The sequence below is a fragment of the Odocoileus virginianus genome, chromosome 23 (assembly GCF_023699985.2).
Source record: "Odocoileus virginianus isolate 20LAN1187 ecotype Illinois chromosome 23, Ovbor_1.2, whole genome shotgun sequence".
Classification (NCBI taxonomy): Eukaryota; Metazoa; Chordata; class Mammalia; order Artiodactyla; family Cervidae; genus Odocoileus; species Odocoileus virginianus.
Window position 1 is genome coordinate 5057461 of NC_069696.1, and position 22451 is coordinate 5079911.

The window sequence follows — 22451 nt, forward strand, 5'->3', positions numbered from 1 at the left end:
GAGGAGGAAATGGCAACCCACTCTCCTCTTCTTGCCTGGGAAATCCCCTGGACAGAGGAGCCTCACTGGCTATAGTCCACAGGGTTGCAAAGAGTTGGATGCAACTGAAGCACGTGCAGGCACGTGGAATAATAGAGGGTTATGCTGGTCATCTAGAGGATTCCAAATGTGCTGTCCAATAGAGTCACAAATCTGGGGCGCACCTGGGCTGGCACTCTTGTCCTGGGGGGTGTATCTAGGCTTATGGTGGTCTCTCACCACTGCTGCCTAAACTTTCCTTACACGCCCCGTAAAGTGACTTTTCTTGTTGGTCTGTGGGCGCAGACTTGTTTGTGTTGTTATCAAAGTGAAGTGAAGTCGCTCAGTCGTGTCCGACTCTGCGACCCCATGGACCCACCAGGCTCCTCCGTCCATGGGATTCTCTAGGCAAGAATACTGGAGTGGGTTGCCATTTCCTTCTCCAGGGGATCTTCCCCACCCAGGGATCGAACGCAGGTCTCCCACATTGCAGGCAGACGCTTTAACCTCTGAGCCAGCAGGGAAGCCCTGTTGTTATCAAGGTCCTAATAAAAAACACCTTAAACCCCCCTAACACAAAACAAAGTCCTCAACCACAAATAGGAGGGAGGGGAGATTTGCTTGGGGATGGAGGTGGGGCTGGGTGTTGCCTGACCTGGAGTGAAGGAGCTTAAGTTAACCCTGTTTCTCCTGCTCTCCTATTAGCTTTGCTGATAGCTCAGTTTGTAAAGAATCCACCTGCATTGAGGGAGACCTGGGTTCCATCCCTGGGTTGGGAAGATCCCCTGGAGAAGGGAAAGGCTACCCACTCCAGAATTCTGGCCTGGAGAATTCCATGGACTGTCTCAAAGAGTCAGACACAACTGAGTGACTTTCTCCTCACTCCTGCTCTCAACTCTGAAAAGTCATTTGGTGGTACCTGGTAATGCTTTCTCGAGAAGCTGACCACCTGCTGTTCTCAAAAAACTTGAGTGCAACTCAAGAAAAAGTTTTTCGTGGGGGTTTCAGTTTAGGCTATGATTTGAGACACAAAAATAGAGGGAGAGCATTATGGTCCAGAGACTGGGTGACTGAGAATTATATATATTTATATTATATATATATATATATATATATAAAGAGGTAGAGAAATTGGAGTTCCGGTGTCCTGTTGGTGAGAATGTAAAATGGTATAGCTGCTGTAGGGAAGAGCATGGAAGTTCCTTGAAAACTTAAAAATACAACTACCCTATGATCCAGCAGTTCCACTTCTGGGTATATATCAAAAATAAAGAAAAGCAGAGTCTAGAGGAAACATTTGTACACCAAAGTTCTGGTTGCAACAACCAGAAGATAGTGAAACAGGAGGGAAGAGGGCAGGGCACAACCTTTAAAAGAATGACATAGCCAGAGGACACGACAAAGCTGATTAGAACCAAATAGGTCCAAGATTGAGAATGAATTGACTTGACCTTGAGCCTTAGTATACACTTGTTGTGACATCAGCAAGCTAAGTGATCCAACTACAGGCACCATGACCATTCCTGAGGCCAGTCATCAAAGGCCAAAAAGTGGGTGGTGGCCTGATTCCTGGAAAACTCCTCCCCTTCCCCCAAATAGTTTAAGTAATCCTCCCACTCATTAGCGTGTGAAATTACCTCACCCATAAAAACTAACCACACCACTTTTTGAGGCTGCTCTCACGCTAGTGGTAAAGAACCTGCCTGCCAATGCAGGTAGACATAGGAGACACGGGTTCAAACCCTGAGTTAGGAAGATTCCCCTGGAGGAGGGCACAGTCACCCACTCCAGGATTCTTGCCTGGATAATCCCCATGGACAGAGGAGCCTGGCGGGCTATAGTCCATGGGATTGCAAAGAATTGGACACGACTGAAGTGGCTTAGCATGCATGCTCGCCTTCTGAGATGGCCCACACTCTGTCCGTGGAATGTGTTTCTCTTTAAATAAATCCACTCCTTACCTATCACTTTGTCTCTCACTGAATTCTTTCCGCCATGAGACATCCAGATCTTGAGCTTCATTAGGTCCTGAAACCAGGTGTATGATCTCAGTTGGAGGACCATGGGTTTGGGGCAGGTTAAAGTCCTGGCCTCGTAGCTCAGTCAGTAAAGAATCTGCCTGCAATGCAGGAGACCTGGGTTTGATTCCTGGGTTGGCAAGATCCGCTTAGAGAAGGAAATGGCAGCCCACTCCAATATTCTTGCCTGGAGAATCCCATGGACAAAAGAGCCTGGTGGGTTACAGTCCAGGGTGTTGCAAGTGTCAGACATGACTTAGGACTAAACCACCACCACCACCAAGTCCTGGCCATGTGGGTTTGAGTCCCAAACTAGATTTTGGCCAGGTTTAAGTTTCAGCACATGGGTTCAAGCCCCAATCTGAGATGCATGGTGTGAGTAGGAGCTACCTAAGTGTCCCTCACAGATGATGGATAAACACAATGCGGTCTGTCCATACAATGGAATATTATTTAGCCTTAAAAAGGAAGGAAATGCTATCACACACCACAGCATGGAGGAAACGTGGGGACTTTATTCTGAGTGGAATAAACCAATCGCAAAAAGATAATAGGGTATTATTTCACTTATGTGAAGTGTGCAGAGTGGTGAAAACTCCCAGAATCTGGAAGGGTGGTTGCCAGAGGCTGAGGGGGAGGGGCTATTTATAGGCATAGAGTTTCAGTTTTGCAAGATGAACAAGTTCTGGGAATTTGTTGCACCATGTGAATGTACTTAACACTATGGAATTCTACCCTTTAAGATGGCTATGGTAAATTTTACTGTATATGTATTTTGCAACAATTGAAAATATAGGAAAACATAGAAGATAATAGTAAGTGTGAAAATGAAAGAAACAGCAAACAATGTGAAATGAAGACGTAAATAAATAGGAAAAATAGGTGAGAATTGTTCTCACGTCGACAAATTGCTTGGGACACCCCCAAACCACTTGTTTACTGACTCCCAAATTATTAGTTCACTATATCCTGTAGACAAGAGCTTTATCCACCCCAAGAAAAATAAGGGCTTGGGGTCTGGTTGACTGGAGCCCTCACTTCAGGATGACTGTACCCTTTTGTGTCCTAACTGGAAAAACTCATGCAGAAAGAGTGACTGTTAAGAGTCACCCCCAGATGGATGGACACTCCCTCCGTCTACTCTGGAAATGTGGCTGCCACTTGAAATTTGTCGTTTGCAACTTTTGCTTGTTAACTCATACCTATTTTCATGTATTCCAACACCCAACCAAAGGATTAGAATTACTTGGATTGAAAAACCCCAAATATCAGCTAATATTTGTTAATAGTAACAAACACCTTGGTTGCTTGTTACCAAGTAGGTAGCTATGACAACCCTAAAATAAGAATAAGCCGTGTTGTAAACATAGCCATTTCTAAGCACTGAACACTTGGGCAGCGTTTTCAATCATTTGATGGTTCAGGGGAGGTACATACAGCTGGTGTGCACGGCTCTGTGCCCTGGAGTAGACAGAGACGCAGAGGGTGTGTCTGCTCCTAAGGACTCAGAAATGCACTGCAAAATAGTGATGGAACTGAGTGGTGGAAGTGCCAATGGCTGACGGTTATAAATAAAACGTCCTCCGTTTAGAGGACCAGTGGAGAGGGAGGGTCCTTGTACAGAACGTGGCCCCTGGGAGGGACCTAACAAATGCTGTTCTGGTTTTTTTTCTTTTATAAACGTACCATCAAAAAAAAAAAAAAAAAAAAGCCCCCCCCACACAGAAGTGCTCCCAAGTTACACAGATGCATTCTTACTGACAGTTAAACATTTAAAAAATGTTATTTCCTGTTTCTGAGTAATGTGCAGGTCAAAGGAACAGAGCAGCTGACTCACAAGAGCGTCATGAGATGGGCGTTCACGTGGAGGTGGCCCTGGCTCTGTGCCCCTCATTTTCTCCTCCCCCAGGCAGGAAGAGTCAGTCCCAGACTGTGTCTGCCAGACAGACATCCCGCCTTTTGCCTCTGACCTAGGTTTTCAGCACCAGCTCTTGGGCTTCCTTGTGCCTCTCAAGCCTGCGTGTGCATCTGAGTAACTTGGAAGGCCTTGTGTCAGAGGTTTGGGGAGCTGCTGAGAACTCACATGTCCAGCAGGTTCCCCGGTACTGCTGCTGCTGCCAGAACCTCCTATTCCCTGGTTTAACTTCTCCTGCTGTAAAACTTTTGCTAAATTATATTCCTTGAAGGCTCTCCTTTTTTAGTAAAACACAAATAATGTTTAAAAAATTTTGTTCCCCGCCTCGCCCCCATCTTTTGCCTTTGAGTCTTCTGGTGCAAAGTTTGGAGTTTTCCCCGTGATGCAGTGAAAGAACGTGGCCTTTTATTTTATTTTTACTGAGTTACTTTGCATCACGTGGCATGTGGGATTCTTAAGTCCCCCAACCAGGGATTGAAACCATGCTTCCTGTAGTAGAAGCGAGGAGTCCTAACCACCGGACCTCCAGGCAGTTCCCAGGACATGGGTTTTCAGTCACAGAGTCTGAGTTAAAACCTGGAATCTGTCTCTTATCAGCTCTGTGACTCTGGACAAGCTGTTTAACCACTTGGAGCCTTGGTGTTTCCATCTGTGAAATGGAAACATCTTGGGGGCATCTTTCGCATCTTGGGGGCTTGTGAGGATTGAGTAGGATAATGCACAAAACCTTCTAGCACAGCTCCTGGCGGTCAGAAAACAGCTGCTGTTTACTGAGCTTTTACCGTGTGCTAGACGTTCTTCAGAGTTCTTTACGAGTATGTACTTAGCTGTTCCTCACATCAGCTCACCTCCTTTACAGGTAGAGGCCGTGGCACAGACAGGTGAGTGCTCAGGACCAACAGGCCCACAGAACTGGAACTTGAGCTCCATCGTCCAGGTCTCAAGCCACTTTCTAAGCCCCCGAGCCCCACTGCCCCGCAGAGGCACGTCAGCTTGCCCTCCCACCTGGCTGGGCCGCAAGGAGGGCGGTGAAAGCGGTGGCTGAGATGTGCACTCTGCCATTCACGGGCGTGGACCACAGCCAGGAGTGGCTTTTGTGCAGAACACCCAAGGCCCTGGTTGGTTAGCTAGGCAGTATGGGTCAGTGTGTGTGTGTGAGACAGACACACACAGAGAGACAGACAGACAGACATGACCGAAGCCTGAAGACAGACACTGCTGTGAGTGTGCTCGTCACAGTGGGTCCCCTGTGCTGAGGCCCGCTCCCTCTCCGGGCCTCCAGCTGGACGCCTGGCCAGCTCTGGCCCTGCTTGGTCCCCAGGAGCATGCTTATGTGTAATCATGTCACCCTCTAGTGGTTGCTTCCCTATTAGCCCGCTTTCTAGGAAACAGCCCCCTCTCGGTGCAGGTGACCTGGGGTGAGCAGACCCTCCGGGAGCGTGGGGGCGGGAATAGGGGTGCGGGGGAGGGGGCAGTGCTAGGAAAAGAGGAGTATGGCCCTGGGCTGCAGGAGAGGTGGGGTCTGGAGAGGTCAGGCAGAGCATCTGGAGAGGAGAGAGGCTCCTGCGTTTCAAACATTTTCAACCATTTGTTTTTAATTGAAGTACTTTGACTTGCGATATTGCGTTAGTTTCGATTGTACAGCATGTGATGCAGCTATACATGTATACACATATGGATGTAGGGTCTGTGTGCTAAGTCGCTCAGTTGTGTCTGACTCTGCCACCCCATGGACTGTAGCCCTCCAGGCTCCTCTGTCCATGGGATTTCCCAGGCAAGAATACTGGTGTGGGTTGCTATTTCCTCCTGCAGGGACTTTTCCTGACCCAGGGATTAAACATGCATCTCTTTCAGCTCCTGCATTGGCAGGTGGATTCTTTACCACTGAGCCACGTGGGAAGCCCCATGTATGTATATGTGTGTGTATATATACACACATATGTACACATGTACACGTGGACATATATGTACACAATATATATTTTTCAGATTCTTTTCCATTACAAGTTACTACAAGACATCACAGATAATCCCCTGTGCTATATAGCAGGTCCTTGTTGTTTATCTATTGTATACATAGTACTGTGTTTCTGTTAATCTTAAACTCCTATTTTATCCTCCCCCCGCCCCTCATATCCTCTGGTAATTATCATGTTTTCTGTGTCTGTGAGTCTGTTTCTGCGGCAACATAGACGGACCTAGAGGTTATCATATTGAGTGAAGTAAGTCAGACAGAGAAGGACAAATAGCATATGACGTCACTCCTATGTGGAATCTCAAACAATGACATAAATGGACTCATTTAGAGGAACAGAGTGCATATCCATCTTACGTGAGTGCCATTTCAAGTTTGCAGGCTTGGGTGCTGCACCCTGGGCTCTCTCTCTGGAGGGCTGATGGGGGTAGAGAAGGGCTATTTTTAACCCATTTCATTTCCCTTTTCCAAGAGAAGTAGACATTGGCCCTGAGCTCCCAGGGCCGAGTAAATTCCAAACTTTCACCACCTGACTAGACAGCTAGCTAGGCTGCTTCTCCCCAGCCTGGGGCCGTCTTCTCTCTGCCGGGCAAGGTCATATTTTTCAGGATCCTCACAGATTTGTCCTGTTGTTGTTCAGTCACTCAGTTATGTCTGACTCTTGGCAACCCCATGGACTGCAGCATGCCAGGTTTCCCTGTCCTTCACCATCTCCTCGAGTTTGCTCAAACTCATGTCCACTGAGTCGGTGATACCATCCAGCCATCTCATCCCCTGCCATCCCCTTCTCCTCCTGCCCTCAGTCTTTCCAGCATCAGGGTCTTTTCCAATGAGTCGGCCCTTTGCCTCAGGTGGCCAGAGTAGTGGAGCTTCAGCTTCAGCATCAGTCCTTCCAATGAATATTCATTGGAATATTTGTTTGCCAAATCCTGATAAATATTGCAAATGCAGGGAGGGGACTGAGATCAATCTTACTCAGCACTGGTTTGTAGCTCCTCGAGATCCTAGGACGCTGCCGTCTGCAGCCTTACAGACCGAGCCTGAAGGTTGTTTCCTTTTGGATAAGTGCTGGCACTGAGCCAAGCCTTGCTGGAAAGTCCTCTGTGGATGGACCTGGGCATTTACCTCTCTTGCATGATGTCAGACCCACAGGAGGACTAGGGTTTGGCTCTGACGCCAAGCTTACACACAGTCACATCTTCTTTTCTGCCAAGAGGATAGGGTTAAAGGTTTTTAAAAAAACAACAACAGAATCTCAAGGGGTAAAAAAGCACAATCTAGCCTTGTTGGTGTTAACTCTTCACATCCCAGGAAGGATAAAATCACATCTTTACATCATCATGGGGTCTGTCGCTTTCTTGATAAACAGTTATTCCCAAGGAGCCACTAGGACCAGGCGCGGCTTCCCTGCTGTGTCAGGGTGTGAAAACAGCACAGAAACCCTGTCCCAACTTTCCTAAAGTTGGAACAACTTGTCTCAGTGCTGAGCTCAGTGAGGTTCTTTGTTGTTTACTATTGATTTGCAAATGTCATGTACCGTTTAAAGCCACAAAGTTAAAGTAACTGACCCGAGTGGTCTATGCCTGCTGTTGACCATCCAGAATTCATTGACTTAGTTGTCTGGGGGGGACTAAGCTGCCAGCATTTGGGGAGAAGAGGGGAACTAGAGACTGGATGATGGTTCCCTTTGAAGCTTTGAGGGCGTGGTGAAGACACAGGAGGACAGCGCTGGGTTTTACAAACGGAGAAAACAAGGCGGAGAGTGAGAAGTGACCTTCTCAGGGTCACAGGGTCTCTCCTGGGACTGCAGAGCTTCTGCAAACCTCTCACAGAGGCTTGCCCTTGTATGAGATGTTTTACGTGAACTCTGTGTCTGGAGACTTCCTTGCTGGTCCAGTGGCTAAGACTCTGCACTCCCAATGCAGGGGCCCGAGTTCGATCCCTGGTCAGGGAGCTAGATTCCACATGTCACATTAGAGTTTACATGCTGCAACCAAAGATCCTGAATGCCATACTTACAGAATCTAGAAAAAAAATGGCACAGATGAACCTATTTGCAGGGCAGGAATAGAGATGCAGACATAGGGAATGGATTTGTGGACACATCAGGGAAAGGAGAGGGTGGGACAAATTGAGACAGTAGCATTGACATATTGACACTCTGCTAAGTTGCTTCAGTCGTGTCCAACTCTTTGCAAGCCCATGGACTGTAGCCCACCAGGCTCCTCTGTCCATAAGATTCTCCAGGCAAGAATACTGGAGTGGTTTGCCATGCCCTTCTCCAGGGGACCTTCCTGACCCAGGGGTGGAACCTGGGTCTCCTGCATTATAGGCAAACTTTTTACCATCTGAGCCAGCAGGGAAGCCCTATATATACGCTACCATGTGTAAGATAGGTTCCTAGTGGGAAGTTGGTATAGAGCACAGGGAGCTCAGCTCAGAGCTCTGTGATGACCTAGCGGGCTGGGATGGAGGGGTGGGAGGGAGGCTCACGAGGGAGGGATTTTGTATACTTATAGCAGACTCACATTGCCGTACAGCAGAAACTAACATTATAAAGCAATTATCCTCAAAAAAAAAAAAAAAATTCCCACTTGCTGCAACTTAAGATCTGCTGCAAGTAAGACTCAGCACAACCAAATGCATAAACAAATATCAAAAAAAATCCAAAAACTGTGCATCTGGAAGGATAGTCAGGTGTGGGCAGAAGTCCACAAAAGTGGGCTCACTTCCCCCACTAAGTGAGGAGGATAGTAATAAACTGCAGCAGGGGAGGAAAAATAGCTACTTCAAACAGTAGTGTGAGCAGCTGTTAAATGTGCCGAGGGTTGGGGTGGGGGGAATAAACAAATAAATAATAAACACATTATTGAGTGTATTAAAAGAAAAAGCACTGGGCTTCTCTGGTGGCTTAGTCGTAAAGAATCCTCCTGCCAGTGCAGTAGACACAGGTTCGATCCCTGGTCCAGGAAGATCCCACACGCCACGGAGCAACTAAACCTGTGCACCATCACTACTGAAGCCCGCGTGGCCTATAGCCCATGCTCTGCAGCAAGAGAAGCTGCTGCAGTGAGAAGCCTGCGCTCTGCAACTAGCGAGTAGCCCCCACTCATAGGGCTAGAGAAAAGTTTGTGCAGCAACTAAAGTCACCACAGCCAAAAATCAATAAATAAATAACAAACAAAATTTTTTAGAAAACGTGCTCTGGGGAAATGGAAATCCCCGCCTTTTGCGGTCTTCTTTTTGCTTGGTTCTCCATTCTCTTGATTTAATATATAAATGCTAAACATTTGGCATACGTTGAAAAATAATATGTAAGCTAAGAAGCCGTTCTAGCGGACAGAGAAGAAGTGGGCGAGCTGCAGTGTAACCTCAGCCGCAGCCTGTCTTATGCTTCATGGCAGAGATGGTGTACCTGCTTCCTTGGGCTAAGACTTGATCATTAGTGTGTCCAATATAAACGTAGCATTTACTAAGAAGAGGTGTCCTACACCAATGGAAAGCTGTGAGTACTGTGTGAATTAATATGCTAATATTTTTGTGTTATATAGTATAAAATAGGAAGTGCTAAGATTTGAGCATTTCTTCATCCTTAACCAACATAAAGAATCTCATGATTAAAGAGGGGAGGGACAAATTAGGCATACAGGATTAACGGATACAAACTGCTATGTATAAAATAGATGAGCCACAAGGATATACTGTACAGCAGAGGGAATTATACCCATTACCCTGTAATAACATATAATAAAATATAATCAGTGAAAATACTCAATCGATATGCTGTACATCTAACACAATATTGTAAATCAACTGTACTTTAATTTGAAGGGAAAAAAATGAATCCATGGTTTAGTTTAGATCATCTTAAGGACTTCCCTGATGGTCCAGTGGTTAAGAATCTACCTTCCAATGCAGGGGGTGCAGGTTTGATCCCTGTCAGGGAGCTGAAAAGATCCCACATGCCCAAACACCAAAACACATAAAGCAGAAATAATATTGTAACACATTCAATAAAGACTTTTAAAGTGGTCCACATCAAAAAATAAATAGAAAAAGATCTTAAAATTTGATCATCTTAAATTGTCCTTGGAGAGAGCTGGTTGTTCCATTCTGATGCATGGACTGTGTTCCAAACTGCAGGTGGGGGGTTGTTTTGTTTCCTTGTTTGGCCATGGTGTAGGGCTTGGGCTTGTGAAAACTTAGTTCCCTGACCGGGGATCGATCCTGGTTCCCTGGCACTGAGAGTGTTGAGTCTTAACTACTGGACTGCCAGGGAAGTCCCCACTTTTTTTTTTTTTAATCTTTTTAATTCCATTCATTTAAATTCTAAGACAAAGCTAGAAAAGGGAGACTTGAAGACCTGAAAACTTTGCTGTTTTCTGTTCTACCATGAAAAGCAATGGCTGGCAAAAAGAAAAAAAGCTAAAGGGATTACATCTGTGGTGTTCTGCATGAGAAAGCACCCAGTTCCACATAAAAGTTGAGTTGCTTCACACCGATTTGTAAACAGGAGGGGTGCAAACACATGACAGCAGTAGGTTGGAGCCGGAGTGTTTTCATGACCATCTCTTAGACGTTAGGGATCCTGAAAAATTAAACAAGCAGACTATTCCATCCTGGGGGAGGATCGCCTAGTGCCTGTTAGAGTGTTTCTAGATCCTGCTTGAGTGGACCTCCTGCACCTCCACCTCACCCCCCAAAAGAGTAAACTATCTCTAAACATCAAAATAAACTTGACAACAGCAATAAAATAACTTTAGAGAGGCGTATCAGAGATTCTTTTCCCCATTTTTCCCAGTTTGGTTTGCTTCATGGTTAGATGCACCTGGATTTGGTGGTGGTTTCGTGGGTGTACACAAATGTCAAAATTCATCGAGCTGTATATTTATTTGTGCATTTTATTCTGTGTATATTTGTTTCAGCTTTTTTTTTTTTTTTTTTTAAGTTGCTTGTTTGTTTAAGTCAAAGGGGGCTTAACAGGTCACAGGAGGTTTACTTCTATGCTTACAAATCATCACAAGTTCTGTTTGCTCAGTGAACCAAACAGCTGGAGATTCGCTGGCAGCGGCTGCCTGGAATTGAAAAGGGCTGGGAAAGTGTTCCTAACCCTTGTACCACCCCCTGTGACCACCACACCCTCCCTGGACATTTCCAGCCTGGCTGCACTCGCTGAACCAGGACGAGAAGTTTGTCTTTCTCACTGACTTCCTGCAGCCCCTGGTACAGTGTATGCAGTTGGCACCCAATAAATATTCTTTTATCAACCCTCAATATTCACTGGAAGGACTGATGCTGAAGCTCCACTACTTTGGCCACCTGATGTGAAGAGCTGACTCATTAGGAAAGACCCTGATGCTGAGGAGGGGCTGACAAAAGATGAGATGGTTGGATGGCATCACCGACTCGATGGACATGAGTTTGAACAAGCTCTGGGAGATGGTGAAGGACAGGGAAGCCTGGCGTGCTGCAGTCCATGGACTTGCAGACTGCAAAGAGTCAGACATGACTGAGCCACTGAGCAACAACAACAAATATTCTTTTATCTGATTTTTTTTTTATTAATATGTGTCTTGAGTGGGGAGTAGAGAGGGAGAAGGAAGCTATCTTTTACAGCCTAGAACCGAGACTGTGTCATGGGGAGCATCCCAGGACTGGGTGAGAACGCAGACCTTTCTGGATCTGCCTCTGTCTTTCAGGATATTTTCTGAACGTTGGACAAGTACAACTGTTTCACCATTTCTGTACCCTATTCCCTGATTTCCTCATGGAGCCCAGTAGGTCCCATTATACTTCTGGGCTCTGCTGGGAGGTTTTCCACTGACTCTTTGGTTGTTGATACTGGCTTTTCAGGTTGGGTGTGTGGTTTCTCTCGACGCAAACACCTTTTAGCGCTGAGATTTTCCTAGGAATCTGACCATTTGAAGCTGGAAATTGTCATCAGGATGCTTTTTCTCGTTCCTGTGGGTGAAAAGCTCAGGCCTTTCTGCAGGTTAAGGGGTTACAGTCGCCCCTGTGCCGCCCGGCAGACCAGGGAGCCTAGCGGAAGCTGACTGCTGTCATACACATGAGAGCTCCAGACCCAACTGTCTTGTCTGTTCCTGCCCCCCAGACAGTGGCATCTGCAAGGGTGAGGCCCTTTGCAGAAGATCAAGAACGCTCTTGCCAGGGATTCCCTGGTGGCTCAGTAGTAAAGATTCTGCCTGCTAACACAGGGAACATGGGTTCGATCCCTGGTCCAGGAAGATCTCAGGTGCCATGGGACAGCTAAGCCCACGTGCCGCAACTACTGAAGCCCGAGCACCTAGAGCCCGTGCTCTGCAACAAGAGAAGACACTGCAGTGAGAGGCCTGTGCATCGCAACTAGGGTAGCCCCCGCTCACCACACCGAGAGAAAGCCTGCTCACAGCAGTGAAGACCCAGCACAGCGAAAAATATATAATTAATAAAAAAAACAACGCTCCTGCCTCGTTCTTGCTCCTGCAAATGTGTCCTTGATTTGAACTTGGAGACGCTGGCTTCTGGGCATTTTTTGCAGAGGGTCCTCATTAGAATTTCCCTCTCTCTTAGTTTTCCAAATCTATTTGTTTTATTGAAATGCAACTGACATGTAACTTAGGGAGGGACCTTATCACGAACGTGCATCACCTTGGTGCAGAGGCCGTGCTAGTGTGGAAGGAATGCAGAGAAGACACACCTCTCTTTTGCATCTTCCAGGAGTTAGTAGTCGTTCTGCTGCGGCGGGCCTCAGGCTCTTACATCAGTTTTCTAGAATTTCCGACAGCTCTTGAAACCCACAGTGCTGTTTTATTTTTGATGGAACCCAGATGGCAGGAGAGAGTTGTTTTCTTTTCTGTGACCTGAACTGCTGCATCACCTAGACATGGGCTGTGGCCACAGAGCATGGTCAGCTTTGGAAAGCTGTGGAGTCAAAAGATGCCCCCTGATTCAACACTTCTGCCCTGTGTGACTTCAGCGCCTGTCCAGTTACAGAGTCACTGGCCTTCCTCAGCAAAAACACATTTCTGCGCTAGAGTTAGCCGGGCGGAGCCGGTGTCGCCCTGGCCAGTGGGGTTTGGGGACCCATCTGCTTCGTACATCATTAGCGACATTGTTTGCCCAGGGTTCCTCTGCCGAATGTTTATTCATGGAGAAATGGAGACAAGCTCCAATAGCCCAGCTGGCTTTCCAGATCCTGGGTGGACCCTGTAGCCCTTTTTTTTCACTGGATGCGGCTGTCACAGAAAGAGAATAAATATGGACACCTCCTCCCCGCCCCAGGCGGTGCTTCCGTGGGATTCAACACATAATGCAAGTCGGCTATGCTCTGGGAGGCGCAGAGCTGAACCACAGCCAGGAGTCCTACAGCTCTGTCCCCACCGCTGGTGACAGTCTTGGGCTGGATCCTCAGGCCTGCTGCGGTTGGCAGCTTCTCCCCTGGTCCTGCTACAAGGGTCCTCATCTTCAAACTAACCCTGACCAGTGATTGAACCGGGTCCCCTGCAGTGGAATTGCCGAGCCCTAACCACTGGAACTCCAGGGAAATACTGAGTCATTTTAGCTCTCAGCAGTCATGAGTAGCTGGTGGCCTACCATATCGGGCAGGGAAGTGAGGCTGTCTTCTTAGGGGGAGTGACCCCTAACTCATCTGTTGCCTGCCCCTCTGTGGTGCTCGGTGGGCCCACAAATCAGTGTCTGTCACAGGCTGGACACTGGATGCTTAGCAGGGGCTGCAGAATTCGAGGAGCCTGCGGGCGTCTGTGTGTCCCCTGCATTCTCTGTGGACCCCAATGAGGCAACCCTGGCCACCCGGCCACCCAGCTGGGCCTCTGTCCTTGCAGCCTTCACTGGGAGCCTTAGTAGGAGGGCTGGGAGCCTGTGAAGGGGCCTGGCAGAGCCACGAAAGAGACAGAAGAATTTTGGTGGTGAACCAAGAGCCCCCTCAACCTGCCCGGGGTGGGGGACGGGAATCTTGCTTTTCCCAGAAGCAGCCACACGAGTCATTTAATTCCCAAAGCCAGAACCTGTGAGGCCCCCAGACCTGACCTGAAGGCGCCTGTGTGACTCTGGTTTGGGGGAAGGAAATGTGGGTGTCGAGCTGGCGAGGGAAGCTGAGAAGTAGGGGCTCTTGCCCGGGATGAGCTCTTCCTGCTTCTGGCATCATTAGAAGGATGCTTGGCCCTTCTTCGTTCTGAGGACCTGCCTTTTCTGCAGCACAGCCCAAGGGTCGGTCCAGACCAGCGGACCAGCTGGAGACGACAACAGACATCATCTAGAGTTCGTGGCAGCCAGAGGGCATGTCCGTGTGGGCGGTCAGTGTTAGGACAGTCAGCTGCCCCATACTCTCCGCCCTGCCCTGGAAGTCTCTCTGGCTGGTTCTTCCTCAGCCGCATTCCCAGTGCCTGGCTGGTGGATGCCCAGTGTCCCACATCCCTATTCCAACTCTGTGGGTCCAGGCTGCTGCCCACATGGTTCTTTTAACTGCAGTGGGCATCTCATGTGTTTATAAACATGAAGGAAATGCCTATCTTATTTTTCCAAATGGAAACCACCCATTTTTTAAGCAGGAGGTTGGCAACTTCAGTAGGATCTTAAGTGAGCAAGATCAGAGTAAGATGAGGCAATAACTTATCCAAATTCTCTGTTTCTGGGAAGAAATAACGGATTTGTTTAGGAAAAAGAACCGGTATATGTAAACGCTTCCAGAAAACCCCATGTGTGCAAATCCAGAATTATAAATAGTTCAGAATGACTATTCACATGGTAAAATGATTATTATAAGTAATATATAAAATATAATATTTAATACACATAGTAGGCTTCCAGGTGGTTCAGTGATAAAGACTCAGCCTACGAAGCAGGAGATGTGTTTGATCCCTGAGTCAGGAAGATCCCCGGGAAAAGGACATGGCAACCCACTCCAGTATCTACCTGGGAAATCCCATGGACGGAGGAGCCTGGCAGGCTACAGTCTATGGGGTTGCAAAAATCAGACATGACTAAACCACCACCATGACACGTATTAAGATTCCTTTAAATAACAGAGTCACAAAAAATAAATAACAGAGTCACATGCTTAAAAGCTTTTAGGAAACTGGCAAGCAAAATGAATTCATGAAGCAGCCAGGAGAGAGGCGGTAGAGAATGGTGGGGAGTTTGGAAAATCAGCCTGTGTCCCCTCCCCCATCCATGAAGCATTCATATTTCAAAACCTTATATTAGTGAAAGCGACTTGATTGTCTGATGGTTGGTGATTCCTACTTTTTTTTTTTTTTTTTTTTAATTTTTGGCCACATGGAGTGGCCTGTGGGATCTTAGTTCCCCAACCAGGGATGGAACCCTTGCCCCCTGCAGTGGACCAACCACTGGACTGCCAGGGAAGTCCCAAGTCCTGCTTTTTTAAATAGTGAGATTTCCCCAGGTCCTTTTAAAATATGGTTAGGTTTGCAAAAACAGGAACACATTTACTTGGTAGCACACAACAAACATTTTAATTCTAATCAGTTATGGAGAGAGGGCATCCGCCTGCCAGCAGTGGAGATCCATAGCTTCATTCATTTGCCTCTTCACTGTATCCCAACCAAGCAATGCACAGACGTGGGTGGCATGTGTCCAGGTAAGTGCTTTCCCCCAGAGCAGCAGACCCAGTGAATGCAGACAATGGGGAAAGCTGTGTGCCCTCAGGCTATTTTCCTCTCTCCTCTCAGCTCCCCTGGAAACAAAGTCCACAGGTGTCACTGCCCTGTTTCCAGAATCACACTCACCTCTGGCTGTATGGTTCTACCTTCTTCTCTAGAGCATTTTTGTAAATTAATTTATCAGGATTCAGGAAGAGGAAAAGTGCCTCTTTCTTATCTTCTGAGGAACTTTTGCTGGGCACCTGGGTGGCTCAGATGGCAAAGAATCTGCCTGCAGTGCAGGAGACCTGAGTTTGATCCCTGGGTCTGGAAGATCCTCTGGATGAGGAAATGACAACCCACTCCAGTATTCTTACCTGGAGAATTCCATGGACAGAGGCTGCAGTTGGGGGGTCACAAAGAGTTAGACATGACTGAACAACTAACACATTCACTTTTTCATGGGGAGAAAACTCTGCTTTCCCAAGTGAGATGAGGAGGACCTGGTAGGGATCAGCCCTTCTGGTGACCACACAGGGATGGATCGGGGTCTGGGGACTTACTCACCTGCTCATTCCAGCAGGTCCAGAGGGCACTTCACACTTCCTGAGGCCCCGGGACCTGGGGACTCCTGTATATCTGAAACATCAAGAAGCAGACTTTAGGGATTTACCTGCTGGTCCAATGGTTAAGACTCCAAGCTTCCACTGCAGGGGGCACAGGTTTGATCCCTGGCCAGGGAACTAAGATCCCACATCCCAAGCTGCATGGCCAAACAAATTATTAATTTAAAAAAATAAAAAGAACTCCTTGACAGTTGTATTCATTGAAAGGCAATATGATTTCACTGTCAGAGTAGCGTCTCCAGCTGGGGGCACAGTCCCTTGCTCAGCACCCCTGTTATAAACAATCTGAAACTTCATTCCACCTTCTCCCAAACCTTGCATTGCTTGTCAAAACCATGCTGCTTCTCTCCTCTGCCTACGTCTCCCCTCGACCCTTACAACACACTACAGTCAGTCTCCCCCATTGCAACATAAACACTAGCTCCTTAAAACTATCATTCTGTTTCTTGTACATCAACTATACTTCATTGAAAAAATGAAAGAAAAATTCTTTTTATTCTATTTTAATTTCTCCAGCTTTAAGTATCCTGACCTGTTCTCAATCTGCATATCATTCTAGTTGAGGACAAGTCTGGCTTTTTTTTTCCTCCTACCATAGACTCCGTGTGTGTGTGTATGTGTGTGTGTTTATACCAGTTACTTTGCAATCAGTATTTTTAATTTTTTTTTTGGTCACCCTAGGCCTTCATTGTTGCTTGTGGGCTTTCTGTGGTTGTGGCAAGTGGGGCCTACTCTTTGTTGCAATGCTCCGGCTTTTCTCTGTGATGGCCTCTCTTGTTGTAGAGCGCCGGCTCTAGGTGTGCAGGCTCAGAAGTTGTGACTTCTTAAAGCTTAGTTGCTTCAAGACCTGTGGAATCTTCCCAGACTAGGGATCAAACCCATGTCCCCTGCTCTGGCAGGCAGATTCCTATCCACTGTACCACTAAGAAAGTCCACGATCAGCAGGTTTTTAATCAACATTTGCTTTGGGGCCACTTCCTAAGTCAGGATGTTGTCCCGGGACAGCCTTGTATGACAGTGGTGAGCACCCAGGAGGCAGAGTAGAGAAAGTGTTTGCTCCAGGGGTGGCACGTGTGTTTACTTGTGTTTGGGGGAGAGGGGAAAGGCCTCGTTGCCAAGCCAGGGTCTCCCATTCAATGACTGTGAGACCAAGTTACCTGGGCTCTCCATGCCTCAGTTCCCTGCTCAAAGTGAGAATAAAAATGGCCTATACCATAGAATTTTAGTAATGGTTAAATGAGAAAAATGGATGCAAAATATCTAGCTCAGTGCATGTAGACAGTACTTAATAAATGCTCACTAGTATTAGGTGTTGTCACCAGTCATCAGTCAGGAGCTGTTTATTGTCAGGTACACGTTCAGTGGGCAGGATGGGGGACCCAGGGGATAAGGCGGGGTGGGGCATGCTTGTACCTTCAGGAAACGTTGCACCTGCCGGAGAGGTAGGAACACAGGTCCCCAGGCAGTGCATGTGGACTGTGCAGGGCAGGATGGACACCGCCCTCCAGGCGCCAAGGTCCGTGGAAAAAGCCTGGCGTTGGATTAATCAAAGGCAGCTTTAAGGAGCAAGTGAACCTTGACTGTGGACTTGAGAGTGGTTTGAGGCTCGATTGCTGGAGAGGAAGAGGCTTGGAATGAGATCCTTCCTGAGGGGAGCAGGGCTTGTCCGAGAGCAGGAGGGGACCGGGAAGGAGACCCTGCGGTGGGAACTTCAGGCAAAGAGCGGAGGTAGAGTGGGGCCAGGTGGGAAAGTTTCGGGGGGATCAATGGCTGGGAACTTTCGAGAGTTTTCAAATGAAGGGGGGTCGTGGGCTGGCAGGGAGGGTATGGTGATGCTGCAGGAGAGCTGGTGTCAGGGCCCTGGGGCTTACAGAGCCGAGAGCACTTCCGGAAAGCACAACGGAGGTGAAGGAGACTCCACTCCAGGAGGGGTTGTCAGGAGTCCTGAGGTCCATGAAGAGCCTTCTCCGCGGTGGTGGATACGGATGGAGTGGCTGGGGGATGGAAGGCACTGGCCTGAGGTGCTGGGACCCCCCCTCCGCTCCCCCCACCCCTCCCCCAGCCGCAGAAATCCGGGGACAAAGGGCAGCACTTGGACAGCAGCCGGGAGGTCACAGGGGGACGCGCTCCCCTCCCAAACGCTGAGGCTATCCGCCAGCCGGGCCAGGACCGCTGACAAAACGGCCACGTGCCTTTGAATGACACGACTCCTCGCTGACTCACACAGTGACCAGTGTCGACCCTCAGAAAGGCTTTCTTTCTGGTTAGGTTTCCAGGTGGTGGGGGGCAGTGCCCGTCTGGGGCCCGGGGCAGGTATGGGAGGTGACAACACTTCCTAGGGGGCACCTAAGCTGCTCCAGTCCTCAAGCTCTGGGGGCGGCCCAGTGGGGGTTCCATGAGCAGCAGTGACTGTGGCCGGTGCTTGTCCTGTGGGTTGGGGTCCCCAGGCGTCATGCTCTGTGTGTGGACAGCACCGCGTCGCCCCTTCCAGGGCAGGGCTGTTGGGTCAGCTCCACCTACCCGAGTCCCTCTCTGCATCTCCTAACTGCACAGGGTGGACGCGGCCTCTTAGGGAATGAAAACTGGTGGCTGGCAAAGTCCCAATTCAATTATGCGCCCTTTTGGCTGCGACAGTAAAGAGGTCTCAGTAAGGACCCTAGATGTGCCCAGAGGGGCCCAGGGCTGCATCCCATCTGTCTACTTGGGGGTCTGGGGGAGGCTTCCCCCGAGGGCTCTACTCAGGATGAGCTGATGCCCTCATTCTGGGTCTCTGTCCCCATTCAGTTCTTCCTCGACGTTCACTGGACCTGACATAGCATGTCCTTTCCTGTTCTGGCTGTGTCTCTGGCACTTAGGGTGTAACAGGTACATAGCAGGCCCCCAGGGCACATCTGGTAGATGACTGTGTTGAGTGAATGAAACCCTGAGTCAGGAGGGCAGAGCAGCTATCTGACCTGGCTCTCTGGGCAGGGTGGGGTGGGGGGTGTGGCATCCTGTCCTGGACCCCTCCTACTTAACCATGCTCTGTCTGCACCCCAGGCCAAACCTTGGGCCTCAGAGCCTCCTTCTGATCCAGCCGGGCGGGGCAAGACTCAGGAGGGCGGGGCAAGACTCAGGAGGCCAGTCATCAGCACCCGCCTTTCCTGCCTCGTTACCCTGGGAAGGCAGGGGAGATGAGCCAGCTGTGACCTCTGGGGTTGGTGTCACCTCTGTCCTGAGGAAAGAATGTGTCCTGAGAAATGCTGTGTGTGTTTTGGCGGGGCGGGAGGGGGGAGTGTTCAATTTCAGGTGCCGCCTATGTGGAAGGTACAGAAAGATGCTAGCACACGTGGTAGGGTCTTTCTCCCCCCAGTTTTTAATATCTATATCTATATATATTAAACTTTTTATCGGAGGATAATTGCTTCTTTCTGCTATACATCACCGTGAATCAGCCACAGGTATACATATATCCCCCCCCCTCTCTCAAACCTCCCTCTCATCTCCCATCCCATCCCACCCCTCCAGGTTGTCACAGAGCACCGGAAGCATATACATTACCGTACGTAAAATAAAACATACATATATATATATTTTAATGAGCTGAGAGTTTGCTGGAGAGCACAGGGTGGCCAAACATCTGCTCGGTGATTCCTGCCCTGGGTGATATTTATGAGCCAAGATTAGCAGCTCCAGGGAAATTTGGCCTTAGCTCCTGTTGGCGGTGGTCAGAGCGGCCCTGCCTCCTGTCCGCAGAGACAGGGCCCCAGTGTGGCCTGAACCTGGGGCCTGCAGACCCCTAGGGGTTTCACAGGGGCCTGATGGTGGTGGGGGGGACAGGCTTGAGAGAGAGTGTCACCCGCTGGGAGAGAGAACTCGGCTCTCAGGCGTGGGGACAGGCCTGCTGCGGGGTGGGCGTGGAGGGAGAGGACCCCAGGGAAAGGCGCCCGGCCCTCCAGTTCCCCAGAAGGGCTAGTGGTGGGGTCCAGGGTGTTTGGACAAGGAAACTCTTTGAAACTTCCCTCCTGTCCTGCTCCGGCCCTGGTGCCCTCCCCTCCATAAAGCCATTAGCTTCTGGTGCCGGCCCTATCTCTGCTCCATCTCTGGTCCCAGGCGGGCATTCACAGACCTCCTGCCCTGGGGGACGGGAGGATTTATGGGGGCGGGGGGAGGGTCGGGGAGGGCGCGAGGTCTGTTAGGAAAGCTGGGTGTGGGGGAGCTGTTAGTGGCCGGCCAGGCCGGATCATTTCCGAGCCGGCTCTGCATGACAAAGGGGCTGGGGCGAGTCCTGGCTTTGATCTGCCCCCCACCCCACACCGCCGGCCACCTGCCTGTTGGTGTCCCCGCCCCAGCTGGGACCTCCCGAAGAAAAGCCTGGAGGGGGGTGGGGACAGCTGTGGCCCAGCACCCCCGGGCCCTGCTCGGCCACCTTCCTCTCCCGGTGGCCCCAGAGCAGAAATACCTCCTGGGCTGATGACCCAGAAGCCCTGCCGCCCCCTCCCAGAGAGCCAGGAAGCCCTGCACTGAGCGGTGAGATGTGTGTGTGAAGTGGGGCTCAGAGTGTGGGAGCCAGAGTTCCGTGAAGCTTGGGGTGCTGAGCGGCCTTGAGGTGTGGGTCGTGCCCTGGATGGGCGCTTGGGGAGAGCGGGGGGAGGGGTGCATTTCCAGAGAGTTCGTGCAGCATCCCTGCTGGGGCGCTGCTGGGGCCCCTGGAGAGCATAGAGAAAGCACGGCCACTGGAGGGGAGGGTACCTCCGCACAGCCCAGGGCGGCTTTTACATCTCCCGGAGGAGTGGGCTTGGGAAACTGAAACGTCCTTGCCTTCTCCTGTCTGTCCTGGTAGACGTGGGCTGGGATGTGGAAGACGGGTTTGAGGGAGAAGGCACAGACTGAAAGGGAAGGCTCCTGTGAGCCCATAGGGAATGGACTCGCCAGGTGTTTTTAGCTCCGTACAACATTTGCATCCCTGGGTAGGGGTGCAGAGGGGATGGCTCCATTTCTGGAGGAGGGCAGGTGCGCATGCAGCATCCCAAGCATCTCTGGCCTGATGTGGAAATGTCTCGTTTTCCTCTCTTTCCTGGTCTCTTGGCTCTCTGTTGCCTTAGGGAGCAGTCCTGAGCAGGGCTCCCCCCCAGCTGGGGGTGACCCTCAGGTGAGAAGGCCAGGGTGGGAGCGAGGCTGGGGGGAGGCAGACCTTTCGGGGGAGCGGGGTCTCCTGGTCCATCCCACACTGATTCTCCCTTCCATCTGTTCCCTCCAGGGAGCCCCGTCTCAGAAGCCGTTGGTCCCCGGGGTCATCCTCGGCCCTGGGGAGGGCGGGGCGCAGGCGGACCATGCCCAGCCTGCCGGCCCTGCTCGCCTTGCTGTTCGTCTGCTGGGCCCCGCTCCGAGCCGCAGCCAGCTCCTGGTGGTGAGTGCGGGGCCGGAGCCCTTCCCAGTCTGGCTCCTCTGGGTGATGGAGGTGGGGAGAAGGGGCCATTCCTTCATAGAACCCCAGAACACCAGACAGCTCTTCCTCTCTCTCTCCAGCCCCAGAGTTAACACGGCTCCCAGAGGATGAAGGAATAGTTCATCTGGCTTCTCTGGTCCTGGCTACAGTCCTTTCTCCCTGTTCCCCCCCTTTCCTCCCCTATCTCCGTGGCTTGTTAGAAATAGCTCTTTTGTTGTTAAAGGATCAATAAGAATATTGATTTTTTTTTTTCCTTCAGCTGGTGAGGAAAAGGAGACTAGGATTCCCGGTTTTTAAGTCTGAAAAACCGCATGAGGGATTGACGGGACCACGTGTGGCTTCCTTTTGTGTTTTTAGGATGACTGTCATTGCTAGGCGCACAGGGAAACGGCAGGCACCCCCCCTTACCCCCCCGCCCCTGTTTGGTCTGGGCTCTGCTCTCATCTTGCTCAGCTGGCAGATCCACAGCTCAGCATTTTATTCTATGAGCCAGGGGAGAGCCCTAGAGGGTGGGCTCAGGGGCTGTGGGGGTGAGCAGGAAGTGAGAACTTTGAGAGTGTCTGGCCCTGTATGTAAATCAGATTCGACTTTAAGGCCTAAGGGGAATTCTATTTGAAGGCCTCTGTTGCTTTCCACACACATCGCACACTTGGGCCACTGTGGCCTCAACACTCCTGCACAGAACCCTGTGCCCGTCCAGCATACTTGCCCCACTCTCCTAAAGGCTGCTTCCATCGCTGAGCACCCTTCCCCCTCTGGTCACTTGGATCCAGATGCTCAAGGCGGTCTCAGGCATTCCGCGTCTTGCGTGTCACCTGTATCTGTGCCTCGGTTTCCCTTTGAAAGCAAGGACT

The 22451-nt window shown here is 49.9% G+C and overlaps 1 protein-coding gene across 1 annotated transcript in view; it reads left to right on the forward strand.

Annotated features, from left to right (window-relative positions):
• WNT5B (Wnt family member 5B) overlaps positions 1-22451 on the forward strand; it is a 79400-nt gene that overhangs the window by 43237 nt on the left and 13712 nt on the right. The window contains exon 2 of the mRNA XM_070453254.1: positions 21409-21558. Coding sequence (XP_070309355.1) covers positions 21482-21558 — 77 coding nt within the window. The 5' untranslated portion in view covers positions 21409-21481. The remainder of the gene's footprint in view (positions 1-21408; positions 21559-22451) is intronic.